Genomic DNA, 21,220 nt, shown 5'->3' with positions numbered 1-21,220 from the left:
AACATTAACAAAGAAAAAGGGAAACTCAAGCTGCTGCTACACTTTATTTTATTTTTCAAAAATGATTTTTAAAAAGCTATTTTATTGTAGCCCTCCCAACCAACTCTATTTTATTACAGCATTGTCATGGTAAAACCCCTTATACCTGATGACACCTCGAGCCTGGGAACTGAATTGGAGGGAGTCCACGAAAATATCAACCGTTTAATGTGTTTACTTAAACTAGAGCGTATGACTCTGCCTAGGGTGCATAGAGGACTGGTTAGCTTATTTTATAGCTACATTGTTATTGTGAACTTTAATACTCCCATGCATGTACCTTTAACACACTATAGCCCTAATAACACTACATTCAAATAAACATTTGTGACTGCAAATACACGTTGCAACAGGAAAAAGTGTTTATTACACAGAAAGAAAACATAGGCAATCACCCTTTACTTTTGACCTGGTGACCTTTGAGTTCAGAAAATAAAATAAATTAAAACTGCAAGCAGTGATGAACGGGCCCTCGCCCCCCCACGTACGTTGGGCTGTGGCGCCGTCAGAAGCCGCACGCCCAGATGTGTGCTTGCCCCTTGCCTGTGGAAATGTCCTACCTAAATGGGATTCGTGTCACACAAAACACAACAGTGACACCTTCAGTGACTTCCTGTGTCCAATGGGTGGCACTATAGATACGACGTAGTATTGATGCAGAGACGTATTTTGCGTGAAGAATTTGGAGAAAAAGCAGATTTTTTCAAAAGCTGAAAAGGAAGAAAGGCTGAAAAGTAATAGGTTGAAAGAGCTTAAAAAGCTGAACATTTTGATAGTTGAACGGTTTCTCTAGCTGAACATGAAGCTGAATGTTTTGATAGTTGAATGGTTTCTATAGCTGAACATAAAGCAGAATTTTTGAAAAAGCTGAAAAGGTTGAAAAGCTGAAAGTAATAGGCTGAAAGAGCTTAAAAAGCTGAACAGTTTGACAGCCAAACAGTTTATGTAGCTGCACAGATGCTGGAGCAGTAGCAGAACCAAAGGTGAAAATGTCCCCATAAGAATGAATGGGAAAACACCTCCCAAACACCTGCAGGTTTAGAAAAAAGTGTAATGGTTATGGCCAAAATATGTATACATTGAGTAACAGGAGACATTGCTGAACCATGTGATGTATTTTTTATTTGTGTAGAGTGAAAAATGAGGGCACAAGAGCAAGAGACAAAACCGGTACCGTCTGCTCCACTCCAGAGATTTAGGCTCAAAGTTAACACTGCGGCTTATGGCGGAGTTGCTGGAGTTCTTGTCACTCTAGGGCTTCCACAGCCAAAACTTTAAGTCGCACATCTGAAATAAGATGATCATATGAAAGCCAACAAGATTTCCTACATTTCTATGTATATATTGTCTATGTGAAGTAAAAGCTGTGGGACCCAAATCAAGCGGAAGAGAGTTTTTTCTAAAGTTTTTGCAGCTGCTCTCCACTCTAGCGATGATGTCACCCACTCTAGCTCACGCAATACACACCCATTATAAACCCAGAAGAGGAGCTAAAAATCCTTCAAACTAGCTGTTCTTTCATCATTTAGCAATAAAAGCGCCACCTATTGGTTGATTTGCACCAAATTTTGTACAAACCCTCATCAGGCCATCCAACACAATTACAAAAAGTTTAGTGTTAATTGGACTGTATTTCATCAAGATAGGCAAGACTGTGTGTTTGGCCACAATGTGCAGGAAATTGTTGTTTTATATTTTGGGCGTTCTTTGGACTATCACAATTCTTTTAATAACTTTTTGTCAGGAGGGTCCATAGATGCTGTGTGCAAAGTTTTGTGGAAATGGGATAAATTGCCTAGGAGGAGTTCGAAAAAATGGGTTAGCGGTATTTAGCGAATTTGCGAATGGAATTCTGGCGCGAAAGTGGGCACGGCCTACATCAATCAATTCATCTGGATTCAGGGAACACGTAGACATAGGGTTTTAAACTGTGCGACATATTATGTGGGAGTTATTAGCCAAAAACGGTTTTGTCTTGATAACAGCGCCACCTGCTGGTCATTTTTGGTGTGTGAGTTACAGGGGCCAGTCTATACCACCCCAATGAGTTTCATATCCATAAGTGTTATGGTGTGGGCACAGTGCCAAATCTAAGATGAAACTGCGTCCAGAGCGCCACCTAGTGTCAGATCGGTAACACATTCGTCAGGTATCCTCAGGAGGGCATTGGCAATGATTGTACCAAGTTTTGCATTAATCCGACCAACCGATGTTGAGATATAAAATAGTTGAATTTAAACAGTGCCACCTGGTGGTCATCATCCCAAATTTTGAACAGAGCCTTAGGGCCTCATGTGGAAGTAGGATCCTGAGTTTGAAGTCATTCGGACACACCGACGTCGAGATATGCAACACTTCCTCTCTGGAGCGAAATCTGCAGGAAGTTATAATTTAATAACTCGAGTATTCTTTGGTATATCAAAATTCTTTTAATAGCTTTTTGTCACGAGGGTCCACAGATGCTGTGTGCAAAATTTGGTGCAAATCGCTGAAAATGCCTGGGAGGAGTTCGAAAAAGTAGGTTTGCGACATTTGGCGAGCTAGCGAAAAAAAACGCTGGGCGGAAGTGGGCGTGGCCTATATCAGGAGATTCAGCACAATTCACTGAAGGCGGGGATATAAGTGTGATAAATTATGCGGGAGTTATTAGCCAAAACGCACTTTCCTTGACTATAGCGCCACCTAGTGGTGAAAATTCACAACAACAATAGATTATGAAATTTTTCGCCAGGTCTGATCTATATTCCAAGTTTGGTGAGTTTTGGGGTATGTTCAGGCAGTGAAAAATGTGATTTTGGGGATGGAAGAATAATAATAATCCGAGCGGATCCAATAGGGCCTCGCACGAGATTCGTGCTCGGGCCCTAAAAATAAATAAATACCCGGGTTTTGTAAGTCAGTTATGGTACCATATCGTTGGCGCGCATGTCGAGTTGGAGCTCATGTATCCTTGTGAAAGTGTTTCTCAGTACTCACGGATAACCACAGTTTCCTCAAACCCTCGCTCAGAGGAGTGAGGTGACAGGAGATGAAGAAAACTAGTCCTGCTGACACGTCCTCGTGCAGCAGCAGTCTCTCTGGCGACAGCGGGGATCCTGAGCACCCTCTACAGCAGCAGCAGATCAGCGGCAGGCAGGCATGTAGGTCGGAGATACACTGAGCATAATTCAAAACACTAATAAACTCACTGTTCGTTCTCATACATTTCCATATTGTTACCAGCTCAAATAGTGCTCATACTCACTCAGGAAACTCGGCGCAAAATATTTCTCCCTCACACACACGCGGTCTCCTTCCAGCTAGCAGAGACGAGGCTAACTCTAGCTCTATACACAACGATAATGGCGTCTCGGACACTCAGTACAATTCCCGGCTGAAACAGCTCTGAACTCGGCTTACTTCCACATTTGGTACCGGTAACACACAAACTGACCTTCCGGTTTAAGGTTTTAGTAACAACAGTAACTTTATAGTGTCTCAAATAGCTTACAACTACTTTTCCATGGTGTTGTCACTCTTTTTCCTCGTCTCTCCCCGTTACTAGCCCGAGCCTCGTCTCCTCTCTTTTTTTTTTAGTCCCACCCCCTTCCGAATCCGGTAGGTAGTTGACACTCATCTCTGACAGGCACGGATTGGCTAATAACAGATTGATACCTGGTTACTCAAATAAACAAAAGAAACGTCATGAGACATTCACAAACCATGAAAAACATGGGACATTTTAGTACCTTCCCCAAATGAAGTGCACTTATTAATTTCTCTGTATTACTTCAAGGTTATTTCACCATAGAACTAATTTAACAGGCAATATTGCAAAATATACTGAATATTTGTAAACCCAAACACATGAAATAACATATCATTTATAGCAGGGCGCTACATTATTTATTTTCACTATTTTATTTTTAAATGCAGCCCTTCTTTTCCTTAAAGAGAGTAGAAAAAATAATACATATCTACAGTATTATATATCTGTATAATTAAATGTTAAGTGACAATAAATATCGTCGAAACGTTTTTGAATTGTTCTTTCTTTTTTTGATTTGACAGTCAGTTGTTGATTACATGCAGACGTTGATACAACTACTAGGCTACTTCAATATATATCACACTAAATCATAACGCAAGTTAGAAATTATGATGTTCCGGACCTTTGCTTGAGGAAATTTTCTCTAACTGGACCTATTTGAATTTTAGTTGAATACCCCTGCTCTGTGCTAATAGACAAAGGAGTGATGATAACACGGTACATGCTTTGAATTCCTTAGATATAACTATGCAGTGTTCTAAGCAGACCGGATGACATGCAGCAGATGATAGAACACTCATTACAACCAAGACTTGAGACTTGACTTCATCTCTGGTGTAAACACAACCCAGTGAGGAATGCTAGCTGCATGGCTAACTGAGATAGCAGTCAGCGGTTGCTCTGGCAAGATGCTTCCCCCTATTGGTTTGGAGTATAAGGTCAACTGGTGGCCAGTTCTTACATATTGTACCCAGTGGCGGTCCTAGCTTGCATGACGCCCTGGGCGAACCTCACCTTCAGCGCCCCCACAAACGACAAAAAAAACTCACGCACAAAATAACTTCTTATTAAACTAATATTCTGAAATGCACACTGAAATGTGCTTTATTTGGAAGTAATTCGTGATGTGATTGACTTTAGGCGAATTGCCTTAGTTGTGCACTATTAGATGAATCTAATATGAATGTATACATAACTCATTTTGGTCTGCACTAACTGGGATATTTTCATACTCATATTTATTATTTATTAATAACAATACACTGCCCACACTGTTCTAATTACACTGTTTATATATTTGTACATATGTTGTATATACAATTCTATTTCTTACCTTTTTGTTATATTTCTTTTTTACTATTATTATTGCTTATTGTTATATTGAACTGTCCTTTGGCTGCTGTGACCCACAAATTTCTCCGTTTGCGTACTAATAAAGGAATTCTGATTCTGATTCTGAACCCCCTGCTTCACCACTCCCCCGCACCAGTAGGGAGAGCTGAGGTCCAGTAGGTGAACCTATCCGCCCCCCTCCCCCTTCCCCTTCTTACACAGCCTCTGTATGTGAGACTCTCAGCAGCAGCAGACACACCTTTACAAAACAGAGGGCGCCCAGCCGCCCGCTCCCCACAGGGCAACATGTCATAGTTGACTTGACGTGTAAAGGGGCAATACAAAAAAACGGAAGAAATGAATGCAAACAAATTTAAGGCAGCCGGTACTGGTCAGCACCGGGGTCAATCCACCGAGATGACGAGATAAGTCCAGAGGTGGCTGCTACAGAGCCGGTTACTGTAGGCGACTGTCCGCTCGGTATTTTTTTTTTTTTGAGGGCGCTCAATGCCGCCCCTCAACAAATGCCGCCCTGGGCGACTGCCCATACTGCCCATATGAGAAACCGATTGCACCCACCCCTGATTGCACCTTTAAGCATGTTAGGCCAGTCAGTTCATAAAAGTAGTGTCCTTCTAACTAATAAGGAACATCACACAACAGCATAAATGCTTGTCAGTGAGGTTTAAATTGCTGAATTTCTCATTGCAATTCTTCAGATCTAACTTTCTAACTTTCAGTGGCATTATTAGTGATATTTTCAAGACAAGCTTTTACTGTTTTTAGAACTGACGCAACAACACAAAGATGTTATAACAACAAATACACACACAAACCTACAGACATGCTCATGTGCTCATTCGTTTGAGATATCAGTTGTGTATTTATTTTGTGCCCATTGTGTATTTCCAGAGAACTGTGGTCATCAGAGAAAGGGCCTAATCAGCAATTATGAGCGTAGAGCTAAGGCTGGTGAGATCACACCAGCCAGCCGAATAGATTCTGGTAAGTGTGTGTTAATGAGCCAACGACACTAGTAAGCATGTGTGTGTCTGAGAGACAGAGAGAGAATGAGCTAGTGAGCTTACAATCTGCAACTTGTATCCTCTCAGTGTTCAAAGTCAGAGTGGAGAATTTCACAGACGGTTTGTCCGCTGATATTTACACAGCACGGATAGTTCAAGTCATCAAGGAAGGTGAGTATTAATCCCCTCTTTCCTTCATGACCATTTTCCATCCATTCCTCACAATGTTTTCAAGACAGACAGAAGAATAATTTTCATACTTGAGATGTCCAGGTGGATCTCCAAAACAATTCAATGCTGCACATGTAGTTGTGTTTTAATTACAGAATGCAGATACAATACAAAAAAATACTTACAACAACTTTTATCATTAAAGTTTGAATGATTCATACAGTTTTTGGTCGCACTTTATTTAAGAGTACACTAATAAGATGTAAAAAGCTCTACTTTTTGTCAACGTGGTCTATATTAGACAGTATTACTTTATTTGTGTACTTAGCTTTTAATTGTCTTTGTTTACTATCTAATAAAAGTTAATAATCCTTCATTTGTATTAAATTAGGCAAACAATTGAAATAATATGGTTTTCAATAGACAGTAAACATACGCAGCTTTACGCTAAGTTAACTAATAAAGACGTTATAAGCCATAATTTGTACCACATAAGGCAAAGAAAATTATGTGGTTTTTACTTAAGCTAGGTACACTAATAACACATAAAAATCCATAATTTGTTTTAAATTCTAGAGGTGGATTACATTTACATTTAGGGCATTTAGCAGACGCTTTCGTCCAAAGCGACTTATAATAAGTACATTTGTTACAAGAAAAGACCCAGAAACCACAACATATCACCGTTGATAAAGTAGAAAAGAAAAAATAGAAACAGTTTTCAAGCCCTCATCCGAGCATGGTAGCTGCTATTCATCAAGGATACCTTAAGTACATAAGTGCTATGGTTTAAGTGCTAAGGGTAAACACATACAAGTGCATTTTTTTTTTTTTTTTTTGGGGGGGGGGTGTGGAGGGAGTCATGCTATGCGGGGTCGAGGTGAAATCTGAACAAGTGAGACTTGATTCTTTTGCGGAAGATAGCGAGTGAGTCTGCTGTCCTGACATTGGTCGGGAGTTTGTCCACCACTGGAGCACCAAAGCAGAGAAGAGTCGCAACTTCGCTGAGCGGCCTTTGTTTGCTCTTAGCGATGGCGGTACCAGCCGGCCAGCTGATGTAGTTGAGTGAAGTGCTCACATTGGGGCATGTGGTCTGACCAGTGTTTGGAGTTAGATTGGTGCAGTTCCATTGACGGCCTTGAAGGCCAGCACCATGGTCTTGAATCGGATGCGGGCCGCAACAGAAAGCCAGTGGAGGTCATGGAGGAGGGGGGTCACATGGGAGAATTTGGGTAGATTGAAAAAGAGGCGTGCTGCAGCATTCTGGATACGTTGCAACGGTTTAGTCGCAGAGGCTGGGAGTCCGAACAAGAGCGAGTTGCAGTAGTTCAGGTGGGAGATGACCCGCGTTTGGACCAGGAGTTGTGTTGCGTCCTTTGTGAGGAAAGACCGGATCCTGCGGATGTTGTAGAGGGCAAATCTGCAGGATCGGGCCTCGACAGTGACTGACAGGTCCATGTGAGGGCATTCTTTCCCTGGGATGAAGAGGAGTTCAGTTTTACTAAGGTTGAGCTTGAGATGATGCGTCCAAGCGGAGATGTCTGCCAGACATTCCAAGATGCACGTTGCAATGTGGGTATTGGAGGATGGAGGAAAGAGAGAAACAGTTGGGTGTCGTCAGCATAACAGTGATAAGAGAATCCATGTGATGTGATTGCAGAGCCTAGTGATCTAGTATATAGTGAAAACAGAAGTGGTCCTAGTACTGAGGCTTGAGGGACACCAGTTTCCAGAAAGCAGGGTTAGGACAAGGAGCCATTCCACATGACCTGAAAGGTGCGATTTGTCAGGTATGATTTGAACCAGGTTAGAGCAGAGTCAGCGATGCCAAGTTCGGCCAGAGTGGAGAGGAGGATTTGGTGGTTGACTGTGTCAAACGCAGAGGATAATTCGAGGAGAATGAGGACTGACGAGTGGGATGAGGCTCTGGCGGCATGGAGTGTCACTGTGAGGAGGGTCGTCTCAGTGGAGGGAGCAGTCCTGAAGCCTGACTGATTAGGGTCAAGGAGGTTTTAGAGAGGAATGAAAGAAGAGAGTTTTTAAAGAGGAGGAGAGGGAGGATAACAGAGTGGAGGAGGCTTCCTCGGTGGACATTAGAGAGAAATTGTTCTGTGATGGTAGTGAGGAAAGAACAGTTGAGGAGAGAGTGGCGGGAGAGAGGGATTTCAGGTTGCGGCGGGTGGTGACCGTGCAAGGTGTAGGGGCGAGGAAAGTGGTGGACTTCAAGGGGAGAGAGAAAGCAACAAAGTGGTGGTCGATCACAGTGAGCAGGGTAACAGAGAGTGCCGAGGTACTACAGGACCTTGTGAAGACAAGGTCAAGTTGGTTCCCGGTCCAGTGGGTGGATTGACAGGGGGAGAGTGTGAGGTCAAATGTGGAGAAGAAGTTGATGAATTCAGATGAGTGCAGCTTCTTTGGGGGGATGTTGAAGTCACCCAGGACAACGAGTGGTGTGCCATCGTCAGGGGAGCAGCTTAGGAGGGCGTCCATCTCATCAAAGAAGTCGCTGAGAGGACCGGGAGGGTGATAGAACACCACAATGTTGAGCTTAAAAGGAAGGGTGACAGAGACAGCGTGGAATTCAAATGCAGATCTGGGTAGGTGGTCGAGGGTTAGGACGAGATGAGATGAGGAGTTCAGTTCCTCCTCTTCGACCTGTTTGTCTCGGGGAGTGTGAGAATGAGTAGGCAGTTGAGAGGGCAGCTGGAGTGGCAGTGTTTTCTGGAGTGATCCAGGTCTCTGTGACGGCCAGGAAGCGAAGAGTCTGCAGGGAGGCATAGGCTGAAATGGTGTCCGCCTTCTTGACTGCAGACTGGCAATTCCATAGTCCCCCTAGTACTTCGAGTTCTGTACCGGTGGAGAATGTTGGGTAACAGAGATTGGCTGGGTTACAGCCTCGAGCAATTGGTCTCCGGTGAAATCTTCTCAGGTTTGATGTCATGACTGGGATTGGGAGGGACTCATGGCTGCGATCTGTGGTGGACAGTGAGTTACTTGGACACCCTCGATGGACTCCCACAGAGAGACTCCCTAAGTCTTTGTTTGGCTGTCCTGACGCTGCAGCTGACGCTGTAGTGACTAGCCCATATGTGCTACATTTACCTCATGCAGGCTTAGCTCCGTCCTGCAATCAAGCCTATTCAACACACCTGACTTGGCCTAAACTCACTGATAGCTACTCAGCTTCAACAGTCTCACAAGAATTGACACAAAAAGTATCTAGACAAGAGTAAATATTTCAACTAATTTCCTCACAGAATGCCTAAACACTGAATCTACAATTTCTCCTTACTCACCAGCAGTAGTTCACAGCTTCCTTTACCTGGACAAAATATAACTCAGAGACTGTTGTACACACTTCACACGAGGCACCATTATGTTGTACACTTCCTCACACGAGGCACCATAATGTAGTGCTTCATGCAACATTAATAGGGAGTTTTGGGTTAAATTTGGCTATCAATAATTATCAGGGATAATTATTAATTATGATAAATAATAAGATCCAATTTCCATTAGATCACCTCGGGGCACCACCCTTGAAGAAGGGAAAAGATAGCGAATTCACCAAATCAGTCTCATATAAAGGTACTCAACTGTCAGTTGATGACTCTGATTAATAATTAACTTAATAACTACAACCAAAATTACCATGACAGCTAGTAATGGTTGAAGGATTTTGGAGTTCTTGACAGAGTAGAGGTTGGCAACATTCACTCTTGTACAATATTAAATAGACAGCGTGAAGGTTCAAGAAGTCTTTTATTTAACACAAAGATGAAAACACACTAACATGTACTATATACACAGGTGTGTGTGTGTGTGTGTGTGTGTGTGTGTGTGTGTGTGTGTGTGTGTGTGGCAGAACAAAGAAACAATGGTGGTTCTCACATCATGTGCTCACTGTTATCACGCTGATACGCTCCAGGCTAAAGGAGTGTGTGTGTGTGTGTGTGTGACCTGATGTCAGGTTATAGAAGATTGTTAGTTGCATGCACAGACCCTGAGTCTGTGTGAAGCATAATTCAACTAAAGTCAAATTAGCCTTGTAGCAAGGCAAACTACCAATAACCTGACCTGAGATCACAGTAACACCAAAACAGTGAACAAACACATAGATTGAACACATATGCATTACATCAACCAGAGTTAAGCAGTTCTGTGTTTAGCTGTGCTATGCTATGCTATCTAGGCCCAGTTCAATGTTACCAGTCTTTGAAGAAAAGGTGCTGGTGGTTCCTTGGCTGATGAGCCAAGCAGGAGCAGGTTGTACTTCCAATGTTGAACAATGCTGTTCTTGCTGTGCAAGGTCTGATGAAAGACAGTGGGTGGAGGAACCTGGTCGCTCCTTTCCTTTGCAAGGATGGCAGCTTGGTGCTAACTTGCTTGGTGTTCCTCAGATTGTGGACTTAGGTGGCAAGCTTTGTGTCACAGCTGCTGGTGCTAACTGATCTGGAATACTAGCAGGACGTCATGTCGCTGCAGTGAAGAGAAGTTATTTGGGCCTGCTGGAAATGTAGCTCGCAGCTCTCAGCAGCTGTTAGGCCCAGAAGAATCCAGGACAAGAGAACTTGAGGGCAGGCAGCCCCGTGGGGAGAGAGGTGGAGAAGAGCGGTGGAGAAGAGAGAGAACAAAGGAAGGAGTTGGAGTTTTGACTACCTGGTCAGAGGTAGTAGCTCAAAGCTGAATTTGCACCTAGGTGTGAAGACTGGGGACTTCTGGGAAACTGAGTTCAGTTCAGAGTCCATTTTGAAATCCACAGTGAACGACTTCATCTGTGGGTCCCACCAAGACACATCACATCAGACAACCTGTTCGGCTGGTCCAGTGCAATTCTTTACTTCTGAGAAACATTTCCAGCAACATGTAGTTTTAAAAAGTCCGTCCCCTCCTCACTGTGTGACTGCATTTCTCCAGCCTGGTAGGCCGTCATCTCAGCTGCTTGCAGTGTGCTCCCGCTTACTTTGGCTACCAATGTGCAGTGACTGTGGGCCCAGGCTAACATCTGGGTCGGGGTCAGTCTCTATCATCTCATGTGCAGGTTGATCTGCAATGACATGAAATGTTTTTGTAGCTATGATCCACGAGGAAATCAGAAAATAATTATGTTTACTGCGCTAGTTGCTCTCTCATACTGACACAGGCCTTTGTCATCCTTTGTTGTTATCTTGAGGATTAATTGTCTGACAGAGTCCATTTTATTCCACCGTGACACCTACTGGGTCATTAGCATCGCATTAGCTTGTAGCAGGAGCAGCCCACAGCAAAGGGAGAATTAAAACGGGTGTGGTTTTCACATGCAGCTAACTCGTTAAGCCCCAGCAAAGCTCACGCAGAACTCTGTAAAAACTAGCAGTCTACAAACCCTCCGGCACCAGTGCAACACGTCTTAGTTAGTTAGGATATCACACATTTTTTTTTTTCTAAAAAAGAACATATTTCTAGTTTTTGCCTAATTTAATACAAATTATGACTTATTACGTCTTTATTAGATTGCTTACTGTATAACGGTGTATGTTGACTGTCTAATAAAGAACACATTATTTCTAAAAAAGTACGGCTATTACATCTCATTAGTGTACTACACTCAAAATAAAGTGCGACCCAGTTTTTGTGCTCCTAACAAGCAATTAACTAAAGATACTTTTTCTAAGCTCTTAACGCAGAAACACACCTATATCACGTAACAACGTTTCTGTTCAGAACCACTACTAGGCGCCAGAGTTTATTTAGGAAAATATTCCGTTTGGATTTTAAGATTTCAAAAGGCTGTAGCTTGGAAGTGGTGAGAGATAAATTCATAGTGTAAATGAAAAAAATATTCATAATGACCTAAAGTTTGTGATAGGTGTAAATTTACTCATCTAATTTGCATGTTGTGACGTCACCAGGTGGCAGCCATATTGGATTACATAACTTTCAGTAAAACTGATTTTTGAACATATTTACACAGAAAAAAACAAAAAATTATATCGTCATCTCATCCTCAAAATAAAGGAACAGGAGTTTGATTGGAGTAAATTTACTAATCTAATTGTATATCACCAGGTAAAATTTAGTAAAACGGAATTCTGAACATATTTACACAGTAGATTTTTTTTCATTTCATTTCATTTTTTCATAGATTTTTTCATCCTCTCATCCTCAGAGTAAATGAACAGGAATCTGATAGGAGTACATTTCCTAATCTAATTTGTATATCACCAGGTAAAAGGTTGCTTGTGTGACAGTGTGTGCAGCTGCAGCATCGTCAGAGTCACTTGTCTCTGACGAGCGATCGTCATCAAAGGGCAAATCGTCCCCTTCTGAATCGCGATCAGTAAAGATCTGTGCAAGCACCTCATCCCCACTGTAAAGTGCTCTGGGCATTTTGTTTTTTATTACAAAAATCGCTATCTGTCTCTCTATCTGTTCAGCACGCTCCTGCCACCGCTCCGCTGCTCTCTCCTCTCTGACAGCTGGTGTCGGGTTTCAAACTTTTTTTTCTCAGATATTTTGCATAGAAACTGTCAGAAAAGGCTGCTGCAAGGCGCTTTAAGGTTCAACAGCCCCTTTAAAACAAAAATGATGGTCCAACCACAATAGCACTTCAGTGCAAAGGTGTATTTATTTTAGCCGTGCAAACAGTGACAAAAAGAAAAGAAGCCACAATGGATCCACATGTGTGTACAAAATGATGAGAAACCAAAATTAGTATATATACAAAACGTGTCTCTCAGGCTCAGCGATCCTACTCCCTTTAGGACCCAGCTTCAACTAACCCTTACCAGGTTTCCTCAGCCGGTTTTAAGCCCAGTAACCACAGCCCCCATGGTCCAAACCAAACATGCAGGGATGTCATATCAGCAGACATTAGTAAGTTACCAGGTAAGCATAGGCATATGATATTAAAACCGCGATCACACAACATGAAAAACAGTCTCTTTGGCAAATGCCTGAAAACCACCTACATTTCACATCTTCATTCGTCACATATGCTCTGGGCCAGTTTATTACCTCAGTTATCTCCCCCTCCCCGTGAGCTCACCTAATTTACCATTTCCCCGGGACTACTTCGCTTAAAAAGCCTCACTAGAGCGCTAGTCTGGTTTGTCCCGATGCAGCACCCGTACCCCGGAAGTGCAACCACGGAAACGCGACCAAACAAAGAAGTCCAGTCCCGCGTCTGCCGGTCTAACACGATAAGTAAAAGTAAAACTTGTTGTAATTGCTGTACTCAGTTTCATCCAGTAAACCATGTATGATTGACTTACTGCTCTCGTCATTTTATTTCACGGAGGGTTACGTGGGTTATGTGTGTGTATTTTCTGAAAGGGTTAGCCATTAGCTGCTAAACAGTGCGTGCACTCACTGCTGCAGCTAACAAACAGAGGGGAGATTACAGGTGTGTTATGAGGGGGAAGCTGCCGGGTTCGGTGACAGAGCCCACTGTCACATTTACCCCCTTCTCTTCCAGATTGGCGAGGATCGGCAATCGGGAAAGGCAGTCTGCCGTTACATTCTGCTTCCCCGCTTTATGCCTTATGTTAAACCTAAACGGTTGTAGAGCCAAGTACCACCGTGTCACTCTTGCATTCCGGTCCTTCATTGACTGGAACCAGGTCAAGGCCCGATGATCGGTGTCCAGATCAAACTCCCTTCCAAGTAGATAGTAACGCAGGCTGTCCAAGGCCCATTTCATGGCAAGGCATTCCTTTTCAATCGTCGAATACCGGGTTTCCCGTGGCAGCAACTTCTGACTCAGGTACAGCACAGGTCGCTCTTCTCCAGGCTCTCCTTGTGCCAGTACCGCCCCGAGGCCGACAGCGGAGGCGTCCACTTGGACCAGAAAGCGCTTGGTGAAGTCGGGACTCTGCAGGACAGGTGAAGAGCACAAGCGGGTCTTCAATGTGGCAAACGCTTGTTCACAGTCCTTAGTCCACTCTACTGGATTTTTGGCTGCCTTAGTTGTGAGGTCTGTCAGGGGGACTGCTATGGTTGCGAAATCCGGAATGAATCGCCGATACCAGCCTACCAGGCCTAGGAAGGATCTGACTTGTTTCTTGGTGTGCGGTCGGGGACTATTGCGGATGGCCTCCTGCTTGTCCACCTGAGGTCGGATCTGGCCTCCACCCAGATGGTATCCCAGATACTGCGCCTCACTCCGTGCCCAGTCACACTTCCTCTGATTCAAACTCAAGCCGGCCTTGTGGATTTGGCTGAGGACATATTGCAGATGATGGAGGTGATTGGCCCACGTGTCGCTATAGATGACCACATCATCGAGATAGGCGGCACAGCAATCTTCACATCCCTGAAGCACACGGTCCATCAGCCGCTGGAAGGTGGCTGGAGCTCCGTGAAGTCCGAAGGGCATTACAGTGAACTGGTATAGGCCCATCGGCGTCTGGAAGGCGGTGTACTCACGAGACTTCTCCTCCAGTGGTACTTGCCAATAGCCTTTACAGAGGTCTAAGGTGGTGATATACTTGGCCCGGCCAATCCTCTCAATCAAGTCATCTATCCGGGGCATTGGATAAGCGTCGAACCTTGACACAGCGTTGAGCTTGCGAAAATCCATACAGACTCGGAGTGTCCCATCCCTTTTGGGCACGATGACCACTGGGCTGCACCATTCACTGCATGAGGCCTCAATGACTCCCAGCTCTTTCATGATCATGATCTCCTTCCTGAAGGGCTCTAGCCGGCTCTCGGGAAGGCGGTAGGGCCTTTGCCGAATGGGTGTGGAATCTTTCAGGTGGATCACATGTTGCAGCACTGACGTCTTCCCTGGTCTCTCCTGGAACAGGCTCGGGTACTTCCTGAACACTTGCTGTAAGTCCACTCGTTGGTCCTCGCTCAGGTGACTTAGATCCGCCGGCTTTTGCTCTTGCCAGGCTCGAATGTTGCAGGGGCCTTCATCCTCCTCCAGTCTCCTCACCATCATGGCTTTGGCTGGTCTCTCTTCCCGCTCCTTCCATTCCTTTATTAAATTGACATGGTAGGTCTGCTTCTGCTTGCCACGGTCTGGGTGGTGGATTTCATAGGTGACGGGTCCCATCTTCCTGGTGATGGTGTATAGCCCATGCCATTTCGCCAGGAGTTTGCTGGTTGAAGTGGGCAGGAGTAAGAGGACCTTCTGATTTGGCTGGTACTCCCGCCGTCGAGCGTGCTCATCATACCAGCGCTTCTGGTTGTGCTGAGCCTTCCTCAGATTCTCCTGGGCCTCCTCACGGTACTGTTCCAGCTGGTCACGCATCTGCAAAACAAACTGCACCACTCCTACATTACCTGGACCGCTGGCCGGGGCCTCCCAGTGTTTCTTCAGGAGGTCCAACGGACCCTGCACGGACCTTCCATACAGCAGCTCGAATGGGGAAAAGCCAGTTGAAGCCTGTGGCACCTCCCGATAGGCAAAGAGTAGAAACGGTAACCATTTATCCCAATCTCTTCCTGTATCACTTACAAATTTTCGCAGCATGTTTTTCAAGGTTTGGTTAAACCGTTCTACCAACCCATCCGTTTGCGGGTGGTATGGTGTTGTGCAGATAGCGGTGATGCCCAGCTGGTGGTGAAGCTGTTTCATTAGGCGCGATGTGAAGTTTGTCCCCTGGTCAGTGAGGATTTCTTCTGGGAAGCCCACTCTAGAAAAGAGCTGTACCAGTGCGCTAATGATCTTTGGTGTGGTAATGGAACGCAAGGGGAAGGCCTCTGGATACCTGGTGGCATAATCACAGATAACCAGTATATACTGGTATCCTGTCTGACTCTTCTCTAATGGACCTACAATGTCCATGCCAATGCGCTGGAATGGTGTAGTGATCACCGGCAAAGGATACAGCGGGGCTCTGTCAGATTTAGGGACGGCTTTAGTGGTTTGGCAAATGGGGCATGTGTTGCAGAAGGCCATAACATCAGTGTACATGGCGGGCCAGTAAAAACGTGAACTGATTCTCTGGTAGGTTTTCTGATGAGCTAAGTGACCGGCCCAAGGAATGGTGTGTGCCAGCTCTAACACCATGTGTCTACACCTTTCAGGGACGACTAGTCGTCGTTTCTCCCCCTCCCTAAGGTACAGCACACCACCCTCTACACATAACACCTCCCCACAATGATTAACAGCACTGACCTCTTCTGTCCCCTTGATCTTAGCAAACAATCGCTGTAATGTTTTATCCTGTGCCTGGAGACTTGCTATATTTTCAGGTATCTCCCAATTTGGTGCCTTGAGGCCAGTTGCCTCGGGCTCTACCAGTGGCTTCCCCAGATATTTTTCAATTCGCCGCTGGCGGCGTTGTTTTCTTGGACCTTTGGTTCCGCCCTCCAGCAGACTATCGCAGAAGTCTGGGAGTGGCTGCAAACCCGCTTTCGCTTGGGCCCGCGTAACCACAGCACCAACCACATTCTTTGCTATCGGTTCGGTCACCTCCCCGGGTAATGACAACAAATCATGTAGCACAGGCATGTCCCTCCCGAAGATCATGTCTACCGGTAAGTCAGAAATCACCCCAACATTCAGCAGATGCATTTGGTCATTGATAGTCACAGTAACCTCTGCCATAGGATACCACTTCTGGTCCCCATGTACACATTGAACTGGCGTGGTATGGGTATAGCTAATACTTCCCTCTGGAACATAGCACGCCTTGATTAGTGACATTACACTCCCAGTGTCCAACAGTGCATGTAAAACCTGTCCATTCACCACAACATTATAACAGCCAGTAGCATCCGTCTCCTTCTGTTGTTTTTCCTCTTCTCTAGGCACATAACAGTAGCTACTGAGCTTTCTTGCTGGACACATAGATGCTTTGTGGCCAGGCTGCTGACAATAGAAACAGATAAGTCCCTTACCAGTACCATCTCGGTCTCTGCCCGTCTCTCTCCGTCTATTCCCCCAGGTCCCTGTGTCACCTCCAGTGCTGTGTCTGTCTCTGACATCCCGAGTAGCTCGAGGCAGGGATGATAAGTGACGTGGCGGAACCCCTTTGCGGGCATTTAGGTACTGCTGGGCCAGTTTAGCTGCAGCCTGTCCATCCTGTGGTTCATGCTCTTTCACCCACAACCGATTGTCTGCAGGAAAAACCTGCAGCAGCTGCTCCAGGATGATGGCTTCTCCTATGTCCTCTTTGCTGAGCTGCTCCGGTCGTATCCACCGCCTGTAGAGTCCCTTGAGCCGATGGTATGTCTCCGTCGGGGTCTCTCCCAGTGGTATGGCTGTCCCCCGAAACCGCTGGCGATAGGTCTCAGAAGAGATGTCGAATTTCTGCAACAACGCCTCCTTCAGATCGTCGTAGGAATCAGCTTGGTCCTCATCCATCGCTGAGTAAGCTTCCAGGGCTCGTCCGGTCAGCAAGGGCACCAGGCGACAGGCCCACTCCTCTGTTGGCCACTGCCAGGTGCGAGCTATTCATTCAAAGCGGAGGATATAGTTTTCAATATCTTCCCCCTGCTGGTAAACTGGCATCTTCGGGTCATGCATATACCCCCTCTCCATGGATGCTCTTTCTTGGCGATATGGCAGAGAGTGGTCGTCATCGGATCGGTTTGCACCTGCAGAGGGCTCCACTGACGCTTGCCACAGATATGCCTGGGAATGTTGATCATCATATCCTCCCATGGCTCCACCTGATCGCCGTGGTGCTGTCGTTGGCAACCCGCACCTTGCGGCAGCTGTGGAGGTGCTCTGGACGGCCGGCTCCCGCTGCTGCTGAGGTTCTGGCGGTCTGGCTGGTCGTAGTGTCTCTCGTCTCTGCTGTTCATCCATGAAGCATCTCATCATCCCCAGAAATTCAGCATTTTGACCAGTTGTTGCAGATTGAGCAGTCTGGGTCTTAGGTCTGGCCCCTTTTCCTTTCTCCTCTTCTTCGTCCGTGGTGTCAATTGTTTTTCCTTCCTCAGGATCAGTCTGTGATCTGAGGCTTCTTTTGGCCTTGTTTGCTTGGGCTTTGCGGTTGACCATCCCACCGCTGCCACCAACTGTCAGAAAAGGCCGCTGCAAGGCGCTTTAAGGTTCAACAGCCCCTTTAAAACAAAAATGATGGTCCAACCACAATAGCACTTCAGTGCAAAGGTGTATTTATTTTAGCCGTGCAAACAGTGACAAAAAGAAAAGAAGCCACAATGGATCCACATGTGTGTACAAAATGATGAGAAACCAAAATTAGTATATATACAAAACGTGTCTCTCAGGCTCAGCGATCCTACTCCCTTTAGGACCCAGCTTCAACTAACCCTTAACCAGGTTTCCTCAGCCGGCTTTAAGCCCAGTAACCACAGCCCCCATGGTCCAAACCAAACATGCAGGGATGTCATATCAGCAGACATTAGTAAGTTACCAGGTAAGCATAGGCATATGATATTAAAACCGCAATCACACAACATGAAAAACAGTCTCTTTGGCAAATGCCGGAAAACCACCTACATTTCACATCTTCATTCGTCACATATGCTCTGGGCCAGTTTATTACCTCAGTTATCTCCCCCTCCCCGTGAGCTCACCTAATTTACCATTTCCCTGGGACTACTTCGCTTAAAAAGCCTCACTAGAGCGCTAGTCTGGTTTGTCCCGATGCAGCACCCATACCCCGGAAGTGCAACCACGGAAACGCGACCAAACAAAGAAGTCCAGTCCCGCGTCTGCCGGTCTAACACGATAAGTAAAAGTAAAACTTGTTGTAATTGCTGTACTCAGTTTCATCCAGTAAACCATGTATGATTGACTTACTGCTCTCGTCATTTTATTTCACGGAGGGTTACGTGGGTTATGTGTGTGTATTTTCTGAAAGGGTTAGCCATTAGCTGCTAAACGGTGCGTGCACTCACTGCTGCAGCTAACAAACAGAGGGGAGATTACAGGTGTGTTATGAGGGGGAAGCTGCCGGGTTCGGTGACAGAGCCCACTGTCACAGAAACACACCCACAAATGACATCAGGATTGAAGCTGAATCTAGTGGCCATCTAGTGGTAGCAAGCAGTAACAGCACAAGGCAGTAGATTTAAAGATATGGGCCGTTTTATTCAGCAATGTTGCCTGTCGCAATAATGCAACTTTGGCGCCTAGAGGGTTATTCAAAATGCAAAAAAAAACGTGTTTACATAAAACTATCAAAACATGACTAACCTTGACTTGGTAACAAATAATTATTTCAAAACACAAGCATGATTTCTATGCAAGAGGATCATATAGTCACTCACAGTGCAACACCTTAAATAACTTCTGTTACAGTTGGCATTACAAAGACTGCATGACAGTAATTGACATCTTTCTGATATATAGTTACTGCAGAATCAAAACTTTGAATGTGTTTTCAACAGTTTTGAAAACTGTGTTCAAAGCAATCGAAAACAAAACTGTGAGCATCGATGCATGACTTGGATATGTGTTTGTGGGGTTTGCAGTACATGTAGTTAACGATGTTCTTCTGTATTCTCTTCTCTCACTATGTATTCAAACGACAGGAAGTGGTGTGCGTCTTATGGGTAAACCTGTTATATTCATCAGTCATCCACACTGCAGAGCAGCTTTAGATCTGAGACCAGGCAAAACCTACCTTATCATGGGCGGATCCAAAGAAATTCACAGAGAAGAACAGAGTCGATCGTGAGTTTGTTTTCTCTTTGTGTATGTGTGTGTGTGTGTGTGTGTGTGCTACATATGCTGCATTTGAGCTAATCTATTATGCCTACATTGTAAGTTTTGACATGGTAGTGTTCCTGACAGTGTTGAGACTAACGCCGTTAGAATAAACGCGATTACGTAACGCCGTTACATTCCTCTGTAATTTGTAATCTAATTAATTACTTTATCCAGCGTTACTAACGCCGTTTCCGTTACTAACATGACTTGTGTTGCCGTTACTAAAATCGGGGCCCCAGCGCGATCATGGTAAAAAAAAAAAAAAAGCCTGCAGCCAGCATGAGTTCTAGGCTATTGTTTTTTCTTTTCTTCCTTTCCTCCTCCTCACTTCATAAGCGGGCTGCAGAGTAGAGAGCACACTAGTACAACACGGTTTCGATAAATACCAAGGATAAGACAGGTCATGTTTTGCGGATATGGAACAAGGAAGTAACTGACTTGACGATGTATAGCTGCGTGACATCATTGACGAATCCTTGTAGGAGTTTATTTTACACACAAACCGACGTAGCTTCTGTGCGGCGCACACACACAACAAAGGATATTTGTTTAAGGTTAATTATCTCTCTATGCTGTTCTACTCTATGAAACTGGCGTGTGAAACATGCTTCTAAAAAGCCGAATTCTTTGACATATTACTTTGTTTTAGTAACGCAAAAATTACTTTTCCTAGTAATTAGTTACTTTTATAATAGAGTAATTGAGTTACTAACTCAATTACTTTTTTAAGAAGTAATTTGTAATTGTAATTAGTTACTTTTTCAAAGTAATTTGCCCATCACTGGTTCCTGAATAATATATAATTACTAAATTATCCTAATGACACATCACAATGACAGAACAGGCAGAACAGGCTTAAATGTATCTCCTGTCGTACAGGCTGAGGCAGGAGATACATTTGTGTCACCTACTGTATGATATTTCTGATTTTTTTTTTTTTTTTTTAATTCCAACATGTTATCCTTGGATTAAATGGATTATAACCGTGGCCTATGAACGAAACCTGGCCACATGAAGACCCAATGTGTTTTTCCCTTTGCTCTCCTCAGGTATCGGTATGTACCTAGTGAGAGAACCTGGATAGAGTACTGGCCAACAGACGCTGAGTGTCAGACTGCAGCATACAGACCGACCTGTCTGGGCATCGAGGACCTTGTCCAACTGTACGCACTCTCTAGATGTATATAATGACTTTTGTTTGGCATTAATCTTAATATGTCATGTGCATGTATGAGATATGAAATGCAGCAGTCACAGTATTACTGTACATTCTGTTGATTAAAAGAAGTCTTTATGGTGTCATGTGAGATTTTCTTATTGAAGCTAATTTCCACCATGCAAGCAAATGAGCCTCAAGCAATCCATTTTCATAATTTCATCCTTAATGTCTCCTGCTTTTTTTGGTGTGGTTTGCTCTTGCAAGAGCTCCAAGTCTGGTTCAAAAACCCTGCATAACTGTTATAAATCGCTCAGTGTCACTGTTGTGAGGTTGGGTCGCATAATAGA

At 44.6% G+C, this 21,220-nt stretch overlaps 1 protein-coding gene across 1 annotated transcript; it reads left to right on the top strand.

Moving 5' to 3' along the window:
• Positions 1 to 5,257: 5,257 nt before the first annotated feature.
• LOC311250341 (complement C3-like) lies at positions 5,258 to 20,902 on the top strand (the record flags this gene model as incomplete). Its single annotated transcript, XM_084341985.1, has 5 exons — positions 5,258 to 5,291; positions 5,813 to 5,905; positions 6,013 to 6,096; positions 19,537 to 19,678; positions 20,764 to 20,902. 5 exons carry the CDS (start codon positions 5,258 to 5,260, stop codon positions 20,900 to 20,902), a joined length of 492 nt encoding a protein of 163 aa, XP_084198111.1.
• Between the last annotated feature and the right edge of the window lie 318 nt (positions 20,903 to 21,220).

Source organism: Pagrus pagrus, assembly GCF_965226575.1.
Source record: "Pagrus pagrus genome assembly, chromosome: 2".
Lineage (NCBI taxonomy): Eukaryota > Metazoa > Chordata > Actinopteri > Spariformes > Sparidae > Pagrus > Pagrus pagrus.
This window is presented reverse-complemented; position numbering and strand designations above follow the sequence as displayed.